This window comes from Felis catus, chromosome A3 (genome assembly GCF_018350175.1).
Source record: "Felis catus isolate Fca126 chromosome A3, F.catus_Fca126_mat1.0, whole genome shotgun sequence".
Taxonomy (NCBI): Eukaryota; Metazoa; Chordata; class Mammalia; order Carnivora; family Felidae; genus Felis; species Felis catus.
Window position 1 is genome coordinate 115,327,519 of NC_058370.1, and position 26,291 is coordinate 115,353,809.

Here is a 26,291-nt window from a genome sequence, read left to right on the forward strand (position 1 = left end):
CAGTACCTTCTGTTTGTAACAATGTTGACACACATCTGCCCACATTAAGTGGCAATCTCAGCTAGTTGCTTCCGGTCGTGGGACATTAACAAGCGCTGATTCCACTGGGGAAGTAGGGAGGGGCTTCTGCGGAGGTGTGGGAGAGGCATTTTCCCATCCAACACAAATTTTTTTTAAAATTTTACAATCCAACACGAAAAAGCTCTACAGACAGCTATCCCAGGAAACACCGCTTTCTCCCATCCCAGCATCCCATTATGTTATAGCCGGCTCTCAGCACTTTGAAAGCCATTTCTGGATTTTTTTTTTTTTTTAAGCATTTTATATGCCAGAAGATGCAGGGCTTCTCCAACGGTGCGTATGTCACATGGAGCACCCCAACTCTGCGTGCGAACATAGGTAGGCACCCGAGTGGGCATTTGGAAGAGTCCATCAGGATGGGGATGACGATCGGGGGTTTAGTGGGGTCGGGGAGCTCTCTAAGCTTCAGGGATGGTGCTGAGGGAAGGAATTCTGGCTCCAGGGTGTGGCAGGGGGGGCCTCCCCGCAGCCCAGCTCACCAAGTGCCGGGATCCGCACCCGAAGCATCATCGTTCCCATCCACCCTTCTCTCCAGCCCCAGGACTATTCTGTTCCCCTCAAAGCCAGCCTCCCACTGGGCCAGAGAGCACTGAAATGCAGGTCTCTCCCACTTCCCAGGCATGGCGGCCACCGTGGGTGCTTCTTGTCCTAAGGACGAGGCCCACACCCCTCAGCTGAGTCCCTCCTGGTGCGTGCCCACCTCTCCAGCCATCAGTCCAGAGGCACAGCCCCAACATGCCCGGCCCTCTGCAACCACCTGGCCTCCCTCCTCCACCGAGTGTGGACTCCACTGCACAACACAGCTCCGGGGCGGCCTCCCCCAGGACTAGCACACCTTCCCCTCCCGCTCTCCCGCCCACCCCACTCACTCTGGGCCCCTCCGCACCCAGTTCTCCTCTCTACGAGGCCTGGGCCCTCTCTGTATTTGCGTTCATTCACCTGTGCCTGCCGCCTGCCTGCCGCTAAACCCGGGACGAGGCGAGAATATGCCTGCAACCTCTAGTCCTAGAGGCCTAGAACACTGGAAAGTGCTGGCTACCCGTGTTCCAAACCAAGGGACTGGGAGCTGGCAAGTGGATTCTTCTCCAGAGCCCCCAGCATGGAACGTGGTTTGCACACCTGGATTTGGGCCTTGGGAGGCCCTCAGCAGGGGGCCCAGCCAAACCCACACACCAGGTTTGTGTGGCCTTTGTTATGGCAGCAAAGGTGACGATTACCCTCCCCTGCCCCAGGGCAGCTGGCTGTAAGTAGATAAAGCTAATGCCCCTGCTACCCCTTCAGACTCAGGGGTGGGGGGTGGACAGCACCTGCTAAAGGAGCATGTATCTGACCTGCTGGACTAGTTTCTCCCTGGAACCTTCTCTTTCTGCCTCTCCCTCTTCATGCTGGATGGCTCAAGGTGACGGAGATGGCCTCATCTGAGAAGAGCATCCACGTCTGATGAAAAGTCCTCTCCCCACAGACAGGGAACTAAACTAAAGCAGGCCACAACTCGGTTCCTTCTCTGGGCCGTTGGGCCGAAGCTCCATGCCCCGATGAAGTCCCCCAGGACCATCCTTTCCCACTGCCCCTGGACTTCCCCACGTCTACCCTGGGCCCAGCAGAGACGACACACATGGCTTGTTTTCATAGGGATTATGGAAAGATAAGTGTGCCACCTTGGCATTTGCAGGCTTATGGCTCTGGGTGACCATGGTGGGCCTGTGGCTAGTGCCTGTTCAGAAGCTAGGGGCCTGGATGCAGCGAGATGGCCCCAGATGGTATGAGGTGTGGTTTTGTAGACCAGAAAATGATCTCTACTCAAGTCCATGCATTCATTAAAAACTAATAACAGAGTTTCCAGGCCCAGAAGGTCCTGAGAACTTAAAGATCATTAAAAGGAGCCGGGTCTCTATGGCCACATTTGTATGCGTGGACTTGTGGAGAACAGTAGCCCACCACAGCTCACTCCACTCCCCTTGTCCTGAGTAGGTTCCCCTTGGCCAAAGGCAGAACGGGTCCTCCTGCCGTGTGTACAATGTGTGTCTGTATACCATATGTGCAGCTCCATGTAAAACAGGATCATTGAAGTCGGCGGAGCCCGTGTCTAAAGCGCCCTCCACCTGTGTTTAGAAACCCGACTATGAAATGGGTCTGGCTGAGCAGTGGTGTTCAGATGGCTGTGGTTTGTTGTCTGGGGAGAAAGCGTCCCCTTTCCCATCCAGCCAGTCAGAGCTTGTCAGGCAGAGGTGGGTCTGGGGGAGGGCAGGGGTGCCATGGGGACCTGGTAAGACCTGGTAAGTGGGTTGATGAGACAGAAGAAAAGAGGTGAGAATGGAGGCTGGGGAGGGCAGCTTTCCGTCAAGCATGAGTCTGATGCCTAAAGAAAATAAGATACTAGCGCCGTCCCCTCCCCACCCCCCCATGAGGGTGGAATAATGACATGTCTCCCTGCCTGGAATTCAGAGTATATTAGGGCCTGCGTGACATTCATCACCGTGGAGATGGTGCCGGCGCTGACTCAGCGAGAACCCCCTACAGATTCCCTACAGCATCTCTTTGCTCGGCCTCCCCACTTAAGAAAGTGATGACTCTGCAGGAGCAGGAGCCGCAGACGTGGAAAGTAGAGGGTCTAGGCGGTGCCTGGAGGGCCCGCTGCCCCACGCCTCTGTCCACGGCACTGCTGACGCACGAGCCCCTGCTGCGTGGGGCCTCTGGGTTCCGAGACTTTCCCAGGTGTCAGCACGTATCTGTGTGGATGGTTATCCTGATGTCAGTGGTGTAGACAAGGACAGGGCGACTCCATGTCCTGGGTGCTAAATATCCCACACAATACACCTGTGAAACATCACACCAATCTGCACCCCCCAGGCTGCCCGACTCTGGGGGCAGCACCGCAGTGCAGGTCAGTCCCCGTGTCTCCCATCACCCCAGTTGTAACATTCAAGATTCCAGAGCAGAGAAGCTGTTAGCGCATCCGGGCCTCAGGCACCTACGGGCAGCATCAGCCGGACCAAAGGGGCGCAAAGACGGGCATTTGTCACGATTGGATGAGTGAGTGGAGGAAATGCAGCGTGGTGGCTGGTCATAGGTGAGCCTCTCCTGTTGGCCGATAAAAGCCTTGAAGCCAGCGTCTTTGCACCCACACCTGCGTTGGGCGACGGGTGCTGCTGAGTGCTGAGGGCAGGTGGAGGCAGGGCGAGAGCGGAGTTCAGGAGTGGGGAGATGTGCTTCAGTCCCCAGGAACCCGCTGGCAGGTGTCAGGTCAGAACCGCTTCTGCATCATAAAATAAGGACATCCGTGACCAGGATCAGGGTTGTTAGGATGACTAATAAGCTACCACCTGTGGGAGGACAGAACAAAGCCCAGCCCAGGGGTAGATGAAGAGGTCATTTTCCTCCCATGGCTCACGTTTGCAGAATTGAGATGCATGGTGATTTTAGGCTAAAGCAGCAGCCACAGGAAAAGGAGGAGGAGGAGGAGGGATGGTTTAACAGGTGGAGGAGAGGAGACAGGCTGTGGCAGGCTGTGGAAGGCGAGGACCGGGTAGGAGATGAAACGCATCTGCTGGTGTCCAGCACTCCCTGGCAGAGGGTCAGACAGCCTTGGAAGTTGGCACAGGAGCCGGGAGCAAGCTAGGGCTGGCGGGATGGAGGGGAGTCCTCAGCATCACGTGAACCATGGGGCCAGCTGAGGAAGCAGTGTCAGGAAGACACGGAAAAGACAGAGCCTCAGGGTGGAAGAATGCCAGAAGACCAGAAGGAAGGTGGAGAAGGACCAGGGTCCGATGACTGCTTTCCGAGGTGGGGGGCCTGTGCATGCCGACGGGGGGGACAAAGATGGAGAGAGAAGCAAGATCCTGGGCACGGGAAGCACGGAGGCAGAAACAGGTTGCAGGGGTCCGGGGGGGGGGGGTTGGAACTGAGGCATAGTTTGGAGGGATTCGCTTTGCAAATGAGGAGGGACATATGTCTTATTTGAATACATGGAAAGGAAGAGACCACAGCCAAAACGTATGCGTATTTTTGGAGGAGGGCTGGCACAAAATTTGTAGGTTATATCTAGTAAACCAGATCTCCGTCTCTAGTTTTGCAAGATGAGAGGGTTTTCCTTTTTGGGAACTGGAGCAGACCGTATTTTGAGATGCTGGAGAGGAAATGAGGGGAGCACAGTAGACTTTTGGAGCATACTGTTAAGGAAGACGTCCTGAGGCCAGAGTCACACGTGTGCTAACAGTTCCAGGGCCCGGCCCCTGCAGCCCCTCGGTGCGCTCGCTGCAGGGTGGGGAGGCGGGTGTTGGCAGTCAGCTGAGCTCACTCATTGCTCGTGTCCCCCCATCCTACAAACACCAGGCTGGGGCACGTGATCCCACTGTGCTCCAGCCAAACGTCAGATTGCTGCGTATCGAGGACCTTGATGGAAAGTCGAAACCCCAAAGTGTTAGTTCCACAAATGTTAAGTGGCTGCTGTGGCAGAAGAAGGAAGCTGGAAGTGGGTACAGGAGGGCAGTGCAAATGGGGTCCGTGTTTCAGAGACTGGCTTCAGGGGCGTCTGATCACAGCCACGGCTGATCTTCCTGTCGTACTAAAGACGTTTCGCTGTATTCTCAAAACCTCTGTTTCATTTGATGTGGACGGCAATCCTGTGGAGTACTTCTGTGATCTTGGTTTGGCATGTGAAGAAACCCAGCCTCAGCGAGCTGAATGAAGCGGGATCCCCCAGGGACACGGCTGGGGGACTGCCGTGGACTCGGGGCTGCCAAACCCAAAGCCGAGCTCTTCTCATCTTCCTCCCTCACTCCATGTTCTTGCCACCATTTGGAAGTAATCTTGAGAAGCCCTTTCTTCATCTGAGTGCGCGCATTGTCCCCACCCTGTCCCCGAGCTTCCTGAGAATGAGCTGTAGCGCGCTGGGACCAGAACCTGGGCAAGCAGAAGGGCCGGTGTGGGGAAGGTGGTGGCAGTGGGCTTGGTATCTAGGGAGCCTTGCCTGCAATTCAAGGGCACAGGGCAGGAGGCAGTAGGGACAGGTAAAGGGTGGCTGAGGACAGGTGAGTGACCGAGCAGGTGAGGATCACAATGGAGAAATCGTGTCCAGGCACCTGCTTGGAAAGCCGGAATGGGAGGAGACAGGGAACAGGAAGTGGAGGGGCAGCAGGTAAGAGAGAGAGGACCCAGGGTGAAAGAACCCAGGGAGGTAGGGCCCAAGGTACTGGAGGGTGTGGGGCACATATGTGGTGGGAAGGCACTAGAATACTCACATCCTCATTCCCTGCTCCTGGACTGCAGTCTGCTTCCACGTGCCCCGCCCCCAAGAGCAGCCACCCATGGGCCTGGGCATGAATACGATTCAGCCCGCCCTCCTCCCACTTGAGCTTGACTGCAGAAGCATGGAGCAGGCGGCAATTTCCAGATGGGAAGCTGGCACTTCCCACCAGTGGCCTGGCCAGTGGGGTGCACGGGGGAGCCTGCCCTGGGTGTAGGCAATAAGGAGGTGCACTGTCCGTAGAGAAGGTAAAAGCAATCACAAAACTGCCTGACGGTCGTTCAGCAATTCTAAATACTAGCGGTGATGAGATACTCCCCTCCCCCACCTTGGTGTTCCCCTGCTTCCTTCCGGGGCGGGAGCACCAGGCTAGGACACAGCCCCAGGGGAGAAATGCACACCCCCGGCCTCTTCCCAGCCACCTCTGCAGACTCTGCTCTACCCTCAGCTTCAGAGCCGGCAGCCAACCAGCAAGAAATGGGTATGTGTGCAAAATCCCCGCCCTAGGGATCAACCCCAGCAAGTGTAGAGGCTTCCAGCATTCTCTACAGCTGCTCTCAGCTACTGGCTAGACTTTCTCCTCCCAGGCTACGATTCAGGCGCCCTTACAGAATGATAGAATTGCAGTTGGGCCATTGGGAGGTGACCGACACCTCGTCCAGGGGTTTCCTGGGAATCCTGCCCCTGTATTTTGCTAGCCTGTGAGAGTGTGGAACTCACTACTTCCATTACAGCCGTTCCTATCTGGGCCTTGACTGTCGGGAAATTCTCCTATATTCTTGACTGGAGATTCTTTCTCCTCGGTCCTGATTCCAGCCCTCTGTGGTCCTCCATGAGGGGAGGGAACAGGGGCTAATTAAACGTGTGCCTCTCCAAGCCAGCCACTATTTCCACATTCACTCCGGTCATCCTCCCGGCTATGAGTTATTGTCGTCCCCATTTGCAGATGGGGAAACTGAAGTTGCCCAGCCAGCAGAGCACACAGTCTGACTACAAAGCCACCTCCTCACCCCCAAGCCCTAGGCTAGGTGCAGTGGGGCCTGACCATGTCCTTGGTCCTCAGGGCTGTCATCCTGGGTCCCCTCCCCTCCTGAGGACACAGCGCAGTGATGAGGGGGCACGGCTGTCTTACAGAAATCTCCTTCAGAGTGTGGATGTGCGGGGGCAGCCTCGAGATCGTCCCCTGCAGCCGGGTGGGCCACGTCTTCCGGAAGAAGCACCCGTATGTTTTCCCAGATGGAAATGCCAACACATATATAAAGTAAGTGCACATCCCAGGGGCTTCAAGGGGGCAACAGAAAGCCGAGGGTTTTCCCAGTGATGGGTTGTGGCTGTCCCATGTTCTCTGGTAAGTTTCCCGAGTGTTCTGGATGCTCTGGAGCCACACATCATTCTCCCTGGGATTCTGCCTAAGCAGGGAAGGTCGGGCTTGCCCACCCAGCTTGAGGACTAGGCCTGGGGCTGTTCCCCACTGCTGACTGCCCAGGGCTCAACAAGGCCCACATGTCCCTGGGCAGCACCGTCCTGCAGGGCTCCAGGTATTTGGGGGCATTTGGGCTGGGGGAAGAGGACGCCATTTTGCCTCTGAGTTCTGGAAGATCCACTGCTCCCACTTTCAGGCTGGGTCACCAGGGGAAAGGTCCTTGGAAGGATTTGAGGCTGGGGACGCACAAGTGGCTACAGTTCACGTGCCTGCCCCAGGGCCCTGCTGGCACCCAAGACAGGGTTCAGGCTGGGGAAGCCCTGCGACCCTGGGCTTCTTGCAGAGGGTGTTTGCACCGCCTGCAGCGGGAAGGGGTAGGGCAGGATGAAGATCCAGGGGTCTCAGTGACCCGGTGCTGCACTTACCTATTCCTGCCCTGTCCCTTTGTACACACTTCTCCTGTGATTCCTTCTAGAAATAATTCCTGTGTACCCCTCTCCCCGTGTTTATCTTTCCTCCGTCTTCCCACTTTTTCCCTTATTCTCGTGTCTTGTCATCTGACAGCCTCACTTCTCCATTTATTCTCCTTTTTCCTTTTCTGTCATTTAGTCCATTTGGGAGAGGGGGAAGCTAAGTGCCTCTTGGTGCTTTTCTTCATCTGGGGCGTCGTTTTCCTCATCCGTGTTTTTCCTTCCTCAGTTTTCACACGTATGAGCAGGTACAGGTCATGTCCTGACATGATGGTCTCAGGGCCGTCATGGGGTTGAGCAGGGGAAGAGTTAACACCTTTTGCAGGAACTTGGTGGACAGGGGTGGGGCGGTGAGAAACCCAGCGGGCACCAAAGGGAGAGCTGCCTTGGGCCCTCGGGTTTTCAGGAGGAAAAGGTGAGTGGGGACCCCTGGTGTAGGAAAGCCAAAGGGCTATGATGTGGAAGGGGGCCAGCCTAGGAATGAGGGGGCAGCCCTAGGCTCCAGAACAGGCACTGTCTTTGAGTCTGAGCCCTGGCCAGTGGGTCAGTCAGTGGTTAGAGAAAAGTGGCACAGGTGTTTCCTAAGCGGCGTGCAGTTGGCTGATGACCGGCCCAGGGGAACGCGCCAGCAAAGCGCTGGTAACTTGAGTGCACCAAGAATGGACTGCGGGTGCGTGACTCATTCTGGGTCCACCAACTTGGAAGAGCGTAACATACCCCTATATGGAATGCCTCTGCTCCAGACAGAACCAGAAGTCTGCAGGAGCATCCCCGTGTAGTGAGACCCCAAGTTCACTTCCGTGGACCTTGGCGGGAGTTGCTTCTCCGCTGCACCTGGCATCTGACTGTTTTCTGATGACCTCGGTCTTGCTCTGCGGGCTCTTCCTCGTACCTCTGCCTCCCTGTCTGCTGAATGGTGACATTCTCCGTGTCAGTTTCTCTCGCTTTTTCTGTGCCCTGTGAGGTCAGACTCAGAGCAAACTCTTGGAAAAGACTAGTGTGCTGGCCAAATGTCTGACAGACGGCTTGATTCCTTGATTCTTTATGCCTGCGCCACACTGAGCACACAGGCTCCAGGAAGCCATGTGCGATTGGCTTTCCCGCCGAAAGCTGGGACCCTACCACTTTCCCTGCAGAAAGGGGGAGCTCCTTGATCAGGGGTCTTGAGGGTAGCTGGAGGTCCTGCCTCTCTGCTCTTGGTCACTGGCATGTGTGGGTTCTCCTGGTTCTTTTCTCTTCATTCATTCATTCATTCATTCATTTTTGAGTCACATAAGTTCTATTTCTGGCATAATTTTTCTGGTGTGTACCTTTTGGGGAGGAGTTTGTCCTTCCTACTAATGTCCTGGGTCTTGGGGGAAAGGCCCCTTTGGAGAGCAGGTGGGACTTGGCTGGACTCAGCGCCCAGGGAAGAATGCTATTCCTGGGTCTTGGGGCCCCCAGCTGGGTAATGTTGTTTACATGTGCATTTTAACCGATATGTGACCCCCACCCCACCTCCCCAGGAACACCAAGAGGACGGCTGAAGTGTGGATGGATGAATACAAGCAGTACTATTATGCTGCCCGGCCATTCGCCCTGGAGAGGCCCTTTGGAAAGTAAGTGTCCTTTCAGGCTGATTCGTGCAGAGGATTGAGACGATCCCCAGCTCCTGACAGCCTGTCCACTTAGCTGGTCACCAGCCTTTGAGCCACTCCAGGACCCGGGCTGTGGCTGCTCTCCTTTGTGTCCCTTCTTGCTCCTGCCCTGTCCTGGGTGTGCAGGGCTCTCGGTAGCTCTTATGGAATGACTGACAACCTGGACCACCGCCCCAGTGAGTGAGCTGTGTTTCGCACAATGGGGCAATATTTATAGCTTTTTACAGAGAAGTAGGATGTGGGACACAACGGCCTTAGTCCCTAGAGGTCAGAGCTCCTCCGAATTCTGAGTCACCCACACGCAAACTGCCCTTCTTCTCAGAGGAGCAGTATCAGACAGGTGTCCCCTAGCACCCTGCTCTAGCTTCCTGGGAGTGGACAAGGACAGGAAAGGAATTCTGTGCCAGATGCCCTAAAGGCTATCCTGTTAGCACTCCCCAAACTCTGAGTAATGGATTTAATTGCCTCTATTTTACGGGACAGGGCACCGAGGCTTCTGCAGGTTAAGCGACTTGCCCTAATCAAATCACCTGGGGGATGAGGCTCAAACCACACCTGTCTGATCCCAAAACTATAGGGGGCAATTCTCCAGCCCAGAGCTGATAAAAGAAAAATGGGATGTTTATGTTTGTTTATGTTTGTCATTTGACTGTTTTGAGGAGCAGCCCAGTGTTGTTTTTTGGTTTTTTGGTTTTTTGGTTTTTTTGTTTTTTTGTTTTGTCACACTGCTGTCCCTCAGTCAGACTAAGGCTGGTGAGCGGATGGGTTTTGCTGCCTGCACCCCTCAGGAGGATTACATCGGACCCAGCCAAAATGGCTCGCGTCTCTGAGGTTATAAACCCATGCTGTCCCTCCAGGGCAATTGCACAGGACCTCACAGGACATTTGTCCTGAGTCCTCGAACTTCCGGTCCACTGTCTGTGGCCATGCACCTCCCCCTTCCTTACCTCCTGCCCTCCCCAGCTTGGGTTCACTCTCTTGCTTAAAGAGAAGGTTTAAAAGACATTGTCCTCAGATCTTTTGCCCTGTTGTGCATCTATCAACACCCCAGGCAAAGTTTTCTCAACCCTGGATGAACCCGACTTTGTGCCTTTCCCTCCCCTGCGCACAGGCTGCTGAAGGTTCTGGAAGGTATCAGCCGGTGCTGCTAACACACCGTGGCCATCAGACTCAGGGAGGCCCTTGGCAGACCCGTCAGTCCTGCCGCCTTTCCTGGGTACCATTCTCCCCAATCTCCATTTAAACCTCTCCTGTCTCCCCAGCCCCTGAGTTCACCCGTCACTCACAACAGATGACACCTTCTGTTTTATAGATGAAATAGATGGCTTCAACTTCCCATGACAAATGACCTGTGAACTTTGCTGTATCTGCCCCATTCTTCTCTAGTTCATCTCGAAAGACAGGTGTGCCTCCTGCCGTGTTAGCCAGCCCTCCACCTGTACTCGGGATCCACCTTTCATCTGCATTCATTCATAAGTCAACATTTATCCAGCTCCCTCCACCTGGATTCATTCTCTCCTGCCTCCTGGCTCAAGACTTCTCAAACTTTAATGTGCACACACGTCTCCTGGAGATCTTGTTAAAATGTGGTTGCATATCTAATAAACTCCCACCTGGGTGGTGCCGTGTTGCCTGTCTGAGGACCTCTCCTCGAAGAGCCAAGTTCTAGGGCAATGCTTCCTAACCTAGCTTGCATGTTGCAGTCACCTGGGGAGCTTCAAAAATGACTGCTGCCACTCCCAGAGAGTTGACCTACTCTGAGGTATGGCCTGGGCTGTAGAATTTTTAAGAGGCAGCCACCCCACCCCCACCTCCATGACTCTAATGTGCAGACAGCGTGGGAACCACTGTTCTGGGGGACTTTGTCCTCCGCGGGTCTCCACTCTTCCTCAGCCCTGATCTTTCCTCCCTACCGCATGGTTCCCATCTGCATTTAAACTGAGACAGTGTCGTAAAGCTTAAAACTTAAACCATTTAAAAAGGAAGAGAAGGAGGCGGGGAAAAACCTACAAAAACTTCTCCTCAATCCAGCATCACTCATGCCCTTACAGCCCTGTCTGCTCCTTCAGGGCCACGCGTCATGAGCTCCTGCCTGCGAGTGTTGTGGGCGGCTGTTCCCTGCTCCTCTCCTGAGTGTGATCTGAGCCCCACCCCCACCTCCTGTTCCTGAGAGCCCCCACCTGGCTCACCCTGACCCCCTTGGGCCCCGTACATCCTCTGTGTTACCCCATCGGTCTTCTCCCTCCCAGCGCCTCCGGCGTATCTCCGGCCACGGTTTCTGCACCTGCAATCTCGTGCTGCTGCCCCCACTCCCCCTTCTTGGTCCCATCTGCAGCCTCAGTTTCCTCTTTTCCACTTTGTATGTGGTCTTCCACGAGGGTCTGTCCTCTCTGTCTTCGTACTGCGCCTTCTCCAAGTACAAACTGGACATCTCCACCTGGATGCCTCCCAGGCTCCTCTAACTCAAATCCTGAAGAGAACTCGTCTCCTTCACTCTTAAGCTTGTTCCTCATCCCGCATCCCCCATCTGCATGAACACTCCTCCTTGTGTCCTGCTGCCCAAGTCAGAAATCTGGGTGTCAGCCTTGACCCTTCCCTCCCCGTCTCTTCCCATGTCCTGCAATCACCAAGTCCCGATGATCCTGCGCCCTTCACACACTGAGCGCCTGGGTCTTTGCTTGAACACTCAACATTCAGCTTTAAAAAAAAAAGTGACGTCATTCCTCTGCTCACCCTACTTTGGGTCTGGTGAGGAAATATGCTCAGTGCTAAGTACACGTCCTGGCTGTGAAAGCACCTGGTCTAGTCAGGGCCGGAAGGAGGGGAGGCTGACCCAGTCAAGGTCGGTCCTCTGTGGTCACCCAGGAAGAACAAAGTGTCCATGGAACCCAGGAGGGTGATGGCAGTGCAGCTGGGGAGAAATGGAGGGGCTTGGACCTGTCCCTTCTCTCCGTTCCACTCCCCAGTTTCCTACCTGAGAGTGTGAGCAGCTCCTGGGCTTCTGTGGCTGCCTCCCCCTGCCCGCCCCGTCTCCAGCTTTGCCCCATCAGACCAGTTCGCCACCAGTAAGATGCCCTGAAAGTGCAGACGTTGCCGCATCATGCTCTGCTAAGAGCCCATCAGTTGCCTCCCATTGCCTCAAAGTCCAGACTCCTCCCCAGTGGCCCCCAGACCCTTTACCATCCGTTTCATCATCTCTTATCCCATTTACTTCCAATCCGTCACCCCCACATGCATACATTTGTGCACACGCTGCCCCTGCCACCAGACCAATCTCCCTTTGCTATTCCCCTGCCTCTACCTGGGGCCCCTGCCTCACCCACTTTCTGGTTTGTCTCGATAGCGTCCACTTTTCCTTCCAGATACCACCTTCACCATTACCGCCTGGGCGAGCGTGGACCCAACAAGCAAGGGTGCGCCTCTGAGGGGCCCCCACAGTCCCCACATGCCCACCCCACGTCCCCACAGGGTTGTGGTTGCTTGTTTCATTACCTTTGTCAATTGCTCAAAAGCTCGCCATCCATCATTTCCCACATGGGGCACAACGCCTGGCACACAGTAGGCGCTCAATAAATGTCTGATGCATAAAGACATGACCAGGCACCAGAACCAGCCAAAGAAGATGATTCTTTGAGGGAGAGGTGGTCAGGAATGATATTTTGACTACAGAATCCAAAGAGGGATTTGTGGATAAGTAGACTCAGAGGCCTAGCAGTAAATTAGCAACAACACCCTGAATGTCCTTGTAGCCTTGTTTTTAATGAAAAGTAAAAAACACCCCCAGATCCCATTTCCAAGTAAAAGCACAAACCCTCCGTGCGTGTCATTACCACGCCATTGTGAGATATTGCTAAGTGTTTCCATAGCTGTGTCTGGAGCTCTCAAAATCTGTCTCGGGTAATTTCTCCAGTACCCTCCGGAGAGAGGTGGGTGCAGCGTGGGCAACAGCTTGTGTTTTGTGCCTCGGCCTCGGTACCTGTCTGTGACACAGCTGTGTTTTGTCTTTGTGTCTACCCCTGCCCCCATCACCCCCAGCGTCGAGAGCAGATTGGAGCTGAGGAAGAATCTTCACTGCCAGAGCTTCAAGTGGTACCTGGAGAATGTCTATCCAGAGCTCAGGTATCCGCCCTACCTCTTGCTGGCTGCAGGGCAAGGCCCTCAGCTGACTTGGTCCAGAGAAGGGACATCCCGTGGCCAACTGGATCAGGACTTTGAAGTGCGTGGAGCTCTGAGAAGACCAGTCAGCTCCCCTTCCTTCCTGAAACCAGGAGAGGAATTAAGTTAATCAGTAGCGTGAGGGATTGAGGTTGGCTAGCAGCAGTCTCGCAACGGCTGGCATTTGAGCCCCAGTTGATCCGGAGGGCGTGAGCTCGTTGACGCTGTCCTATGTCAGGCTCCTTACCCTTGTGGCTCCTGGGTCTCTCTTTGCTGGATTGTTCCTAGTGGCAGCCCCCACCCCAGCACAGGTCATGGTAATACCACCCAGGATGAAACGCCCCTGTCATCCTCAAAACCCTGCCTTGACCTCTCCAGCTGCTAGTGTTACTAAGCCAAAGAGCGGCTGGTTCTCCTCATTCCTGTGACTTTCCTCCAGAGTCCCCAATGATTCCTCCATCCAGAAGGGCACTATCCGACAGAGGCAGAAGTGCCTAGAGTCTCAAAGGCAGAGAAACACCGAGATCTACAACCTCAGGCTAAGCCCCTGTGTCAAGATCAAAGGCGAGGATGCAAAATCCCAGGTGAGCAACAGGCTGGGGATATGAGAACATGTACAGGGACTTAGCCTCTGTCATCTGCTTTTCTGTGACACCAGGGGTCCAGTTATACCCAGAGCTTAGCAACAGAGGAGAAGAAGTATGATTCCTCCTCACTCTGGGACTGAATTCACTCCACTAGTTTTCCAAATGTGTAGAGTTTCTCTGAAAGCCCTCTTTTTTAAAAAAAAAAAATTTTTTTTAATGTTTATTTATTTTTGAGACAGAGAGAGACAGCATGAACGGGGGAGGGTCAGGGAGAGAGGGAGACACAGAATCAGAAACAGGCTCCAGGCTCTGAGCCATCAGCACAGAGCCCGATGCGGGGCTTGAACTCACGAACCGTGAGATCATGACCTGAGCCAAAGTCGGACGCTTAACCGACTGAGCCACCCAGGCGCCCCAATTTTTTTTTTAATTTTTTTTTAATGTTTATTTATTTTTGAGACAGAGAGAGACAGCATGAACGGGGGAGGGTCAGGGAGAGAGGGAGACACAGAATCTGAAACAGTGAAAGACCTCTTACTGGGCAACGTCGTGCCTATAGGAAATTGCCATTAAATTAGCAGGATTTAATGAGTACGTACGTCACTGGTGTCCTACCTGCTGGCAGTAAATGTGGGCTGGGTCACGTGGTTACAGTAAAGCACATCCAGCTTTAGCCACATAGCTTCCTCCTGGCTCCCACAGAGCTGCACAATCCAGATTCTTTCTCCCTCTTTCCTTTGCCGGCTCCTACCCTCTGCTTTCATACGCTAATGGTGAGTATTCACCCAGGTTCTCAGGTCACTGTCCTTTGCTCTGTAAATGGTTTCTTAGAGATTCTATGCAAGCTTCCAGCTTTGACATCCTGTTTCATTGATTCACAAATTCTAGTTTTCATCCCGCTGGGCATTTCACTCATTTATTCACCCAGCAAACCGGCTCTTCTCAAGGTGAGGAGTGACTAGGTTGCTGGTCTCTATGGCCACACACCCCCCCCCCCCCCCGCCCCCCGCAAGGGGTCTAATGCAGGAAGCGGCAAGTAAGCAGCCCTTCTGTTGTAAACTCTGTCCTGGATGGAGCTCAGTCACCAAGGGTGGTATCTGCCATATGCATAAGGATCAGGGACGTCTTCCCAGAGGACTTGAAAATGCGCTGCATCCTGAGAGAGGAGTAGGAATAGGCCGTGTCAGGACGGGGAGAAGGGGCAGCCCAGGAAGCATGTGTGAAGGCCTGGGCTGTGGCTGGATGACACAGTGTCCGTGATTCCAGTCAACAGCTGGCTACGAGCGGCTGCTGGGCACCACGGCCACACCCCCGTCCCACACCTTCTCTGTGTGACTACCCTCTTCCAGGCTCCAGTCCTGTCCATCTGTCCTGGCTCCTCTTTTCCCCGCGTCCCCATTCCCGCAGATCCCTTCCCGTCTCTCCTCGAATACCTAGCTCTTCTTCTTCGTCCTGCATTCACTCCTTCAGCCTTCCTCAGCCTCAGCACCGTTGACGTTTGGGGCTGGATGGTTCTTTCCAGTGGGGGCTGTCCTGTGCTCTGCAGCCTGCCCACCAGATGTCCCGCACACCAGTCGTGACAATCGAACTTTCTCCAAGCTACACCAAACCCCCCTGGGGCATAAAACCACCTGGGTTGGGAACCATTGTGTTTGGTTTCGGCCACAGTCTCCGGTCTCTGTGCCTCATCCCCCAGCAGATGTGTCACCATCACACCTCTGTTCCCCATCTCAATACAGCCTTCAGTGGCTCCCCACACCGTCTGCCACAAAAGTCTATGCCTATGTTTGAGGCATCTCACCACCGGCCTCCAGCTTGCAATGACTTTTCCAAGACCCGTTTCTCTGCTCCAGCAGGACATGGGAGGGGCTACCTGAGTTAGACAGGAAAGGGGAAAGGAAGCAGGGGTATTGGTTTTGCCTTAGGTATGGCAGCCTGGCTGGGAATGACACTATTTGCTTAAGTGACTGTTTAGTAAACTGTTGCAAATAGGTGAGGCACCTGCCTCTCTTCTGACTCTGTGTGCAGGCCCTGTCCGCGGGGTTCTCAACAGCCTGAATGTTGCCATCCGCCTTTTCCAGGGACAGGAGTTGGCTTGATCTGTCTTCAGCAAAGCAGTGGCTTTTCATGTCTTCGGCTCCATAAGGACATGAAAGGAGGGGAGCCACAGGATCTCTGCGGTCTTGGGGAGGGGTTCCCCACTAGCCCAGCCCCAGTGAAAGATTTCACTGGAGGGTAATAGTACCTATTCCAGCTGACCTTCCATTGGCACAAGAAGGGGAGGAAAAGCAGTGATCTGTGGGAAACTAAGAGCGATCATAGTAACAGGCTTGGAGTGAGCCAAGAACTCTTTCTAGAAGAGAGTGCCAAGCTATCACTCCTCCCCACTTTGGAGAGAACAGTTTGTGTAGCAGCAGTGTGAATTCAGGAAAATGGAAGAAGACTCTAAGATAGACATTCAGTCTGCTTCCACGGACAACACTGAGTGCCCACAGTGTGCCAGGCGTCAGGCTGCATGCTGGATGCAGAGTGGGGCCAGGTTGCATCAGACACAACCCCCTTTGAGAGGGGGCCCACGGCCAACAGCAGGACTGGGCTGCACATCCAAGTGTTGTGAAGGTGTAAACCCACTTTGGACTGATAGAAATCTGCATAACTAATTCAGCTAGAATAATCCCCAGTTTTGTGTGTATGCATGCACACATGTGGAGCTACACGCTTGCAGGACTGACTTGGGTTACCTTTCTCTTCCTTTCAGTATGTTTCCGTCCTTCCTACGTAGGAGAGATAGTCCTGCCTTTCTGCCCACCAGCCCTTTCTGCTAATGTGCTATGACATCCCGAGCTTGTCTCCTCTGACCCTGCTTCGCCTCTTCTCCCCTCCTACATTTTATTTCTCTTCTTGTGCTGCCTCTTGGCCTGTCCCGAGGGGGGTCCCATGTGCCCCGCAGGCCCTTTCTCATGACTCAATTTAGCCCTTTCTGCAGCTGCTGCCTTCTCTGCCTGTGAGAAGCCATAGCAAGGAAGGGATACAAGAGCCCTGTTAAGGAGGTATCACTATTATCCTAATTTTGCAGCTGAAACCAGGGCCTGGAGAGATTATCCAAAGTCATAGGCTAGGAAGTGGTGATGGCGAGATTTGGAAAATCTAGCCACCATGACATAGCTCTGCTATCACTGCTGCTGTCGGAGTCATAGATGGTTCTGGAACCCTTTTATTCAAGTTCATTCGTGCGAGATGTCTGTCCCTGAGATCCCTCACAAATATAGAAAACTATAGATCAGCTCCACTCTGACAGCACAAAGCTGGTCACTTCCCACTGGAAACAAGGGTCACACCCCATGTCGGGGACTGGGGGGGGGGCGGACCAGACAGTCGGCACCTCCCCGACATTGATGGGAACTGGCAAAGTGCATGAATGGAGGCCCATGTTCCCCGGGCTCCATGCCAGGGCAGGGGGGTGGGGTACACTTAGCACAGGCTACCAGCCTGTGCCTATTTCCCTTTTCTGCCCGCCCTGGCTCTGTCCCCCGCTATGAGCTCCCTGCTGGCAAATCCACATTTGGTCGCTCCCCTCTAAATGGTTCCCTTTGGGCCTGGCTGTGTGTAGTCTGGCTTCAGTCTACCCTTGGGAGGAGAGACCTGGGGTGAGATCTCTACAGGTCCTGAAACCAAGCTCAGGCCATGCGGTAGATGATTCCAGGGTCCAGACTCCTGGAGTAAAAGAACAGCAGAGGGTGGTAACAAGAGCTTGGAGTTCTGCTTCCAGCTGGCCACACACTCTCCAGGGGTGGGTTCCCAGGCACATGGGTGTCCCCATTGTTGAAAGAAGACAACCAGACCATGGTTGTCCTCTGCCTCTGACACTGGCTCATGTCCCTGCCCCACCCCCAGCCCATCTGTCCACCCTGCCTCACCTCTCTTTCTTGGCCGGCTCGTCAACCTTGGGAACAAAATGTTTAATCTGAGAGTGTATTGAAGATGTCAGCAAGCTGATGCCTTGGGTGAAGTACACGAGAAATACATCATCAGTCTGCAGACGTGCGAAGCCCAAGAACCCTCCAGGTTAACGAGTTTCCCCCTTAACTTTATTGGATTCTCTAGAAAAATATTTGTGTGAAAGATAGAAGGAAGACAGATGCACCAACCTCGTTTACTATCCCAATTTTTCAAAAGGGAAACAAACCTAAAAACTCTTCAGTGTGTCCATCTCCCTGTGTTCCTGGCAGTTTGGGCTACTGGCTTATGAAGGACACGTGTAGACAGCTGGACACCCGGGTGGGTGAGAGAAGGTGAAACTCTTGCCCCCGCACCTGCACTCCCCTTGGCACCCAAAGTGAGTCTGCCCATGGGACGGTGGCCAGTATGTCGTCTTCCCTGTCTGATCCCACCATTCCTCCCCACGCTTTGGGAACACACCCTTGGGATCGGCCCCATCATGGCTGCCTTTCCGGCATCTCTCCTGGGAGGCGAAGCAAAGGCACTTTTCTAAAGGAAGCTCTCTGGGCCCGTCTCTTTTCCTGTTGGCTTCCTCCATTACCGTAGTCCACAGATGAAGCGCTTGCTCTGTGGTCAGCCCCATTCTGAACACATACACATGGAAACCCATCTGGTCCCTACAGTGACCCTCCACGGCATGGACCCACATTATCTTCATTCCCCGTAGAGGGGACAGAGCTGCAGAGTTCAGTATGTCGCCCACGTTCGCAGGAGTAACAAGCAAGGAGCCAGCAGTCACTCTCGGGCCCAACAGCATGACCCAACAACAGATGCACTGGCTGTGGGTTTTTAGTCACATGTATATAAAGTGTGTTCTTACAACTCAGGATGAAGGGACAGGATGGACTGGGAATAAAGAAAACACCCTAACAGTGAGTCTGGTGAAGGTCCTAATCAAAGGCAGGGAGTGTAACTCTGAGCCTCCCAGGTCACCAGGGAGAGGCTGAGGTCTGTGTCTGTGCAGCTGAAGAAGGTGTCCCCAACACGGCCAGTCAGTGCATTTGGGTGATCCTTCAGGGACCTAGGTGCATCGAGAGGTTGGCTGAACTGAAGTGTCACTTGAGCCCATGCATTCATTCCAGACACCTTGTCTGAAGGCTTCAGGGTGTGTGTGTGTGGCCTTCAGAGTGGCCTACTCAAGGCCAGCTGGTGGTTCTGGATGCTCTTGGCTCAGATCCAGTCTCACCAAAGAGGCCCCACATTTAAAGTCGACCCTGCAGTCTGCACCTGGCATTGCCCAGAGTAACCACTGACCTCTGTCCCCCTCCATAAAACCGTTCCTGCCTCCCAGGGCCACTGCGAGCATCAATAGACTATGAATGTGAAGCACCTAGAGCCAGAGTCCTTATGAATGAGCTATTTGCCCATCTAACCACAACAGAACCAGCAATGCTGCTTGGCACGTGGGGTCTCTTCTTCGTTGTTTACTGTTCCCCACGCTGAAGAGTTTTTGAACGGGGAGCTCACCACCATCAGTAACTGACGCGGGCTTCTGCGTTGATGACAACACAGCCCCTGCCTTCTCTCCACGTGTGAATGTTTCTCTCCTCACCCAACCATCGCTCCTCCCACGTGCCACAAAAGTACTGTTCACAGAGACCGCGTCAGGGCCAGGCACCGGCTGCGTGTTCCACGGGCATCATCTGGGTTGGTCATCACACGACCCTGTGAACCGTGTCCTGTTATCCCCCCATTTCACAGATGGGGTAAGCGAGGCTTAGAGAGGTTGACCAGTACTCTTAGGTCATACACGAGTAATGCCGGGCCTGCTGTCCCCAGGGACCAAGCCCTTCAGACTAGGCTGGGGTGTCTCAACTTCAGCACTGTTTGCATTAGTACCAGATAATTCTTTGTTGTGGGGACTGTCATGTGCACTGTAGGTTTTGCCAGCATCCCTGGCCCCACCTGCTAGGTGCCAGTGACACCCTCCAATTAGTCCTAGTGCTCAAAAAATGTCTCCAGACACTGCTGTATGTCCCCTGGGCAGACAGATAGGGGTGAGATCACTCTAGTCGAGAGCTGCTGCCCCAGGCTGGTTCCTTCTTGCCTCCTGGAGGTGGCCCTGGGCCATTCCAAGGTCAGCCCTGGGCCTGGACTCCGACCCATCTCATGCCTGCCTCTTTTGGACCTTGGCTCCTCAAGACATGTCTTCATCTTCTTTTTAAATGTCTATTTATTTTGAGAAAGAGAGAGAGCACGAGTCGGAGACAGGGGCAGAGGGAGGGAGAGAGAGAGAATCCTAAACAGGCTGTATGCTCAGCACAGAACCCGATGCGGGACTCGATCTCACAACAGTGAGGTCATGGCCTGGGCCGAAATCAAGAGTCAGATGCTTAACTGGACTGAGCCTCCCAGGCGCCCCCAGACATGTCCTCTTAAGAGCCCCTTTCCTCTGCTGTTCCATCCAACACAAGACATGAAATCCGGGCTGGGTGTTGCGGCCCGTGTGGTCCCAGCCCTGACAGCTGCGGCCGGATGGGCATCACCCAGAGAGAAGTCTGCTGCTCCCACCTGCCAGGCTGCTCGCTTCTCCTCATGCAGGAGCTGACTTCCAGAGACTCGCTAAGTGCAGAGTCCTTAAGGTCCAACCTCGACCACCGCTCCCCATCATCAGTTCCCCTCTTCCAGGGCAGGAGCAAAGGGGCTGGAGGGCCAGGAGTGGACCCCCCTCTCCTCAGTCCCTCAGTGGCCTATCTTTGAGGAGGCGAGGCTGCCCACACCACCTCTGAGTTACCTTCTGTAGGTGTGGCCATGTCTGTGTGCACCGGGGTGCAGGGACGGGGGGTGGTGTCTATGACTGGGCCAGACCCCCAAATGGAGCTGTCAGGAGACGGCTCAGCGCACACCGATCTAGGCCAGGCCAGCCTGAGCAACCACGGCTACCTTCCTGAATCCATTTCTGACTCCGAGGTTCATTTAATAAACCCATTCATCACCGGCCATTCTGGAAGGCTGACAGGTTGCAGAACGGGAATCGGAAAACCTCTCCTCGCTTCCTGCCCCACCTGCTCCCGTGTTCTGCTTCCCTCCCTCCTCCCTCGCAGATGTGGCTCCTCCGAGAAATCATGAGGCTGAATTATTTCAGTGCCGGTAAACACCAGCTAATGGAAAGTCCACTCAGTGTAAAGGCTTCCATACCCTGTCTGTGCATGTGCGTTCTCCCCTTGGGGGTCTTGAGGTAATCTCTTCTGAGCCCAGCCCCGGCCCCCGTGGGGGTCACCATATGCCTTCCTTCCCGAAAGGCATTAGTGGTTGGGGTGTCTCCGATGTGAAAAAAAAAAAACACCACCCCCCCTCCCACCCTCAAGCCTTCCCTAGCACTTCCAGGTTTAGAAGCCCCCGGGATACTAAAAAAGAAGAAATGCCAAGATAAGCTTTCAGAAATTGTGGTATATGTCAAGTTTTTATGTTTAATTAGTTAATGCTCTTAACACACACACACACACAAAGACAAAGTCAGTGTATTGTGGTAATCAAGATAATTACAGGATTTATTTTTAAAATGCTAATTCATGGTTTACAGCAAGCTGTGTGGGTGGTAATGGGTCAGGGGGATGGACCTTATCTTCTTTCCACATCACTGACTGTGTTTAGCCTCATTTCCCGACAATGGCAGAAATCTAAAGCTGAGGCCAGTTGTATGGTGGGCCTGGGCAGTGGTTCCCTGGCATTCCTGCCCTTGGGCCTGGGCTTCGGGCTTTTCTCTCCCCACCCTCCCCTCCTCGTACAGAATTCTCTGGACACACACCCAAGATCTGCTTCCACTTTCTAGATCACACTGAAGATGTCTGGAGCCCCAGAATCCCCCACCGAAATGGCCGAAGCCTGAACTGAGGACCTGCATGGATCTCCTGGGGGTACCCTGTGTCCCTAGCATGCTACCTAGGTCCAAGGGGGTGACCAGCGGAGCATGCATATGCAGGTGCAGGAGTTCACAGCAGGGGACAGAGCCGGGGTGGGAAGAAAAGCGGAACAGGCACAGGCTGGTAGGCCGCACTGTGTGTACCCCACGCCCCTGCCCTGGCATGGAGTCCGGGGAACGTGGGCCTCCATTCATGCACTTCCCCAGTTCCCATCAATGTCAGGGAGGCGCCTACTGTCTGGTCCGATCCCCCTCCCCAGTCCCCAACATGGGGTGTGACCCTTGTTTCCAGTGGGAAGTGACCAGCTCTGTGCTGTCAGAGTGGAGCTGATCTACAGTTTTCTATATTTGTGAGGGGTCTCAGGGACAGACACTGCCTGTGATTAAACTTGAATAGAAGGGTGCTGGAAGGAGCCGTGACTGTGGCAGCAACAGCGACAATAAACAAGCTGGAGATGGTCCAGGACCGCTGACCAGTTCGTGACTTTGGATAACCTCTGTGAGCCTTTCGTTGTCTGTAAAATGAGGATAATAATAATAATACTTATCTAGTAGGATTCCTATGAAGACTAAATTAATCTGTGGAAAGCCCCCGGAACAGTGTCTCGCACACAGTAAGTGTTCAGCAAATGCTAGTCATCGGTAACAATGTCATCATGGTTATTGTTTCACCTCTGTGCATACAGACGTCTTTCCCTTTCAGTTTACCCTGGAGGGAAGCACATGGTGTGTGTAGTATGGTGATGTTCAAGGCCGGTGGAGAATTATTGATGTGTTCCAAGGAGTACATTCCGTAACATTTATTATTTAAAAAATTAAATATATATATATATATAGGTCTAAAAATAGATGGAAGAGTATAAAGGATCCCCTGGACCCTTGCCCAGGCTCCAAGAAGTCTCAATTCACAGCCAGTCTATTTTCATCTGTATTTCCATACACTCCCCTGGTCTCAACACCAGCAATTTCAAAAGAGATGCAGGAGGGACGCCTGGGTGGCTCGGTCGGTTAAGCATCCGACTTGGGCTCAGGCCATGATCTCACAGTTGGTGGGTTCGAGCCCCACACCTGGCTGTGTGCTGACAGCTCAGAGTCTGGCGCCTGCTTCAGATTCTGTGTCTGCCCCTCCACTGCTCACACTCTGTCTCTCTCTCACACAAAAATAAGTAAACATTTAAAAAAAATTTTTTTTAATGAAAAGGGAATCCACACATAGAACCCAACCATAGAGGACAGTGGCTCCCACTGAACCGGTGGCCCCATCCAGGTATCAGGGACAGGGAAGGTTCCAGATCAGGAGAGGCAGTGGTCTGCATCCAAGGGTCTGATGGGGCAGCAGAAGGACCCAAGCTTGGGAGCGAAGAGGAGAACACAGGAAAGACGCTGAGGATGTCACTAGCTAGCAGAAGTCAGGAGAGGCGCCAAGGCTGGGGAGTGGCTGCCATCAGCTGGGGGAGGTGCAGAACAAGGAACAGATGAGCACCGGGTCAGCTTATGGGGCATATGGACCTAGAACAGGAGGCCAGCCAGCTAAGGGACGCTTTCTCCATTCTCGGGCCAAGGAGAAGTGGCTGCCAAGTGGCCTGGTCCAGAGGCTGAGGGCCAACTGCAGGGGTGCAGAGGGGAAGGAGTTCAGTCCTGATGGACTGAACCTGATGGGTTCTCTCAGCAGCTCCCCTCAAAGCATCCAACTCACCAGTCACCCTTGCTCCATGATGAGGGCAAAGGGCAGCTGGGCCACCACTTGGCAGCCTGGGAAGGACCTTGTGGAGTTTCACGTTTTCATCTCCCTGACCTAAGAAACAGGAGTGGCTTGGGCTTCTTCAGCACTTAGCTGCTCTCTGATCTCTGGCATTGCATGGAATAAGTGAGGCATGTTCCTTGTAAGGACTCTCCCAGAATGCCCCTTTCCTCTCCCCACCCTCCTTGTCCTTTCGCCTTTTCAGCTCCCCTCCCTGTAGGAACTCTGTGCTAAGCCATCTCCTCCTGGAGTGCTGGAGTTCACACCCCTGCTGTGATGATGTTCTGTCTCCTGACTCCCTCTGCCCTTCCGCTCCCTCCCGCGGCACACTCCCTGTTCCCTTTGTCCTGCCGTGTGCCTCTTATCAGAACACTCAGGCTTTCAGGGCACCGATTTGGCCTCCCTGCCAGGTCTGCTCACGGTGTCAAGTGTGGGGAACAGACCTGGATCTGACAGAGAAACTGCTGACCACACAGCTGGGCTGCAGTGCTGTTCAGGCTTCGCCACCTCAAGCCCAGAGTTGTTCCGCACCTCCCAGAGGTGGCCTGCATGCCCAGGCCAGTCCCCTTCACAGGTGTGGGGATGGAGAGTTCAGTGGGGCTGTGACCTGCGAGCCTCTGGCTGTTGAGTCCCATTGTTCAAGGTGACTTTGTTGACCATCTGTTCCTGCTGGGACCCCCAGTGCTTTATACCACCAGGCTTCACTAATTATCACACATAGTCCCGGGAGTGCCCCACCAGGCTTCCGAGGATCCTGATGTGAACCTTCTGGCCTCTTCTCCTCCAGATATGGGCCTTCACATACACCCAGCAGATCCTCCAGGAGGAGCTGTGCCTGTCCGTCGTCACCATCTTCCCTGGAGCCCCGGTGGTTCTTGTCCTCTGCAAGAATGGAGATGACAGACAGGTAAGTGCTCAGTGGGTACACAGGGGCGTGGCCACCTGCAGCTTCCGGACTGCCTGAGTAAGGTCAGAGGCTCATGTGCAAGACAAGAGAGAAACTGTAGAAGAGGAGGGGTTGATCAGAAAGAGACCCTCCTGGTTAGGAGAGGTGGTCAGATTGCCCCTGAATGCCTGTGGACTTCAGCAGACCACAGTGTACACGTGCATCTTGTACCCTCCTGCGTAGCTCTGATGCCCACCTGGCACCCCGGAGCCGGAGAGCACTGGGGCAAAGCCTTCAGGGCCACAGGGATGAGCAGTGCTTTAACTTTGCCTTCAGAAGCCTTGTGCTCTGGCAGGATGTCCACCAAGATTCGTAGCACTCTGGATGTGCCATGTGCCCAGCTGACCCCAAGTTGTTAACCCCACACAGTTTCCTGCCAACTGGGTACTGGCATTAGAGAGACAGAGATTCCAATGCCCTTTTATGACTCATTGGCTGTGTGACCCACAGCAGGTTACTGGACCTCTCTGAGCTTTGGTTTCTTCCTCTGTGAAGTTAGTTGATGATGCTCCCCCCATGGGGCAGCTGTTTAGAGCGATGAACTGAAGTGGTCCATGGTGCCTGCTCAGTGGTGGTTCCCCAAAACGTGTCCATCCCCCCCACTTGTTGGGTAAGAGGAGGTCTGGGGAGCAGAGGCATGAGCTCCCCTCTCTGCCTGGGCCCTTCATGTGCTGGAGCGCTTTGGAGGAGCACAGGTTCGTGGCATCAGGTGCTGCCCAGAAGCCTCTCTGCCCTCCTGCACCCCATCCACCAGCTCACTCCCACATCTTCCTGCCGTGCAGACACTGAGGGCACATCATCTCTCTGGGTGCTCCTCTGACTAACGTGCTTCATGTTTTCTGGCTGTGGCTTAGAAAGTTACTGCCTTCTAATGAGTTTTCCTAGCAAACATATTGATTTTGCTTTTACTTTTTTATCTGGAGGGGAAAAAACAAACAAACAAACAAACAAAACCAGAAAAACCAACAGTACCTGGCAAAGCAATTAGTTGCAGTTTTATTCCTCCGTGAGACCATGAAGTCAAGTCTCTGGGTGACCCCAGCCGTGCGGTGTAAACACAGCTGATTGTTCTGGAGCTGCTGATGTTGTCGATAGGACCTGGGGCCTTAGCCAGAGAATCCCGGTTCACTCTCTCTCCTCTCCGTCTTCTCAGCAGTGGACCAAGACTGGTTCCCGCATCGAGCACATAGCATCCCACCTCTGCCTAGACACGGACATGTTTGGTGATGGCTCTGAGAATGGCAGGGAAATCGTTGTCAACCCATGTGAGTCGTCACTTATGAGCCAGCACTGGGACCTGGTGAGCTCTTGAGGACCCCGTGCCTGAGCCAGCGGGGCCGTGGGTGACGTTTCCCAGATGAGAAGCAGACCAGAAATCAGGCCACCAGCAGCTCCCAACTACTGTAGTAGATGCCCTGCATGGGGAGGTAGAGAAGAGCCCCTGGACAGGAGCAGGTGTCTCAGAGAGGATGCAGGAAAGGATTGTAAGCCACATGGGGCTCAGAGACAGATTTCACGTGCTCTCCGTGCTGCTGAGTTCCAGTCCTGGCCCAGTCTTCACCTCGCTGGAATCTGGCGACCAAGATGTAACGGGAAGTGTTTATGTTGTTCCCTTTCCTACAAAGGAAGCCAGAGAGAAAAGCCTTTTTTTGTCACTGGACCAGGACTAAATTGAGAGATGAAGAATGGAGGTTGTTTTCAAAACAAATAAAGGAACCTTAGATGTTTTCTCTGTGCATCTATTTGTTTCTACTTATGTAAGCTCTGGGCTAAGCTAAGTTCTTCATTCAGAGGGGACACGCGGCGGGGCGGAGGCTGCAGGGTCTTTGGGCAGAGCAGAACTTTGGGTACTTGCAGGGTCTTGCAGGGTCTTTGGGCAAAGAGAACAGGTCCATGAGAGACTCATGCTCCTATCCTGGGCTGCCACCAACAGCCTGTGTGACCATGAAAGATACACAGGGGCACCTGGGTGGCTCAGTCGGTTAAGCATCCAACTCTTGGTTTCAGCTCAGGTGATGATCTCACGGTTCGTGAGTTTGAGCCCTGGTTCAGTCTGGGTGCTGGTAGTGTGGAGTCGTCTTGACAGTCTCTCTCTCCCTCTCTCTCTGCCCCTCCCCTGCTCGCTCACTCGCTTTTAAAATAAGC

The 26,291-nt window shown here is 54.0% G+C and overlaps 1 protein-coding gene across 6 annotated transcripts in view; it reads left to right on the forward strand.

Moving 5' to 3' along the window:
* The window catches only part of GALNT14 (polypeptide N-acetylgalactosaminyltransferase 14), a 210,333-nt gene extending 184,459 nt beyond the window's left edge, over positions 1-25,874 (forward strand). The window contains exons 10-15 of one of the 6 annotated variants that reach the window (XM_019827709.3): positions 6,461-6,587; positions 8,725-8,817; positions 12,892-12,975; positions 13,451-13,595; positions 23,988-24,107; positions 25,303-25,874. In XM_019827709.3, the coding sequence (XP_019683268.1) occupies positions 6,461-6,587; positions 8,725-8,817; positions 12,892-12,975; positions 13,451-13,595; positions 23,988-24,107; positions 25,303-25,458 (725 nt within the window). In that variant the 3' untranslated portion in view covers positions 25,459-25,874. The other 5 variants (XM_019827708.3, XM_045054721.1, XM_019827712.3 and 2 more) reach the window with 5 other exon arrangements.
* Positions 25,875-26,291: the final 417 nt, after the last annotated feature.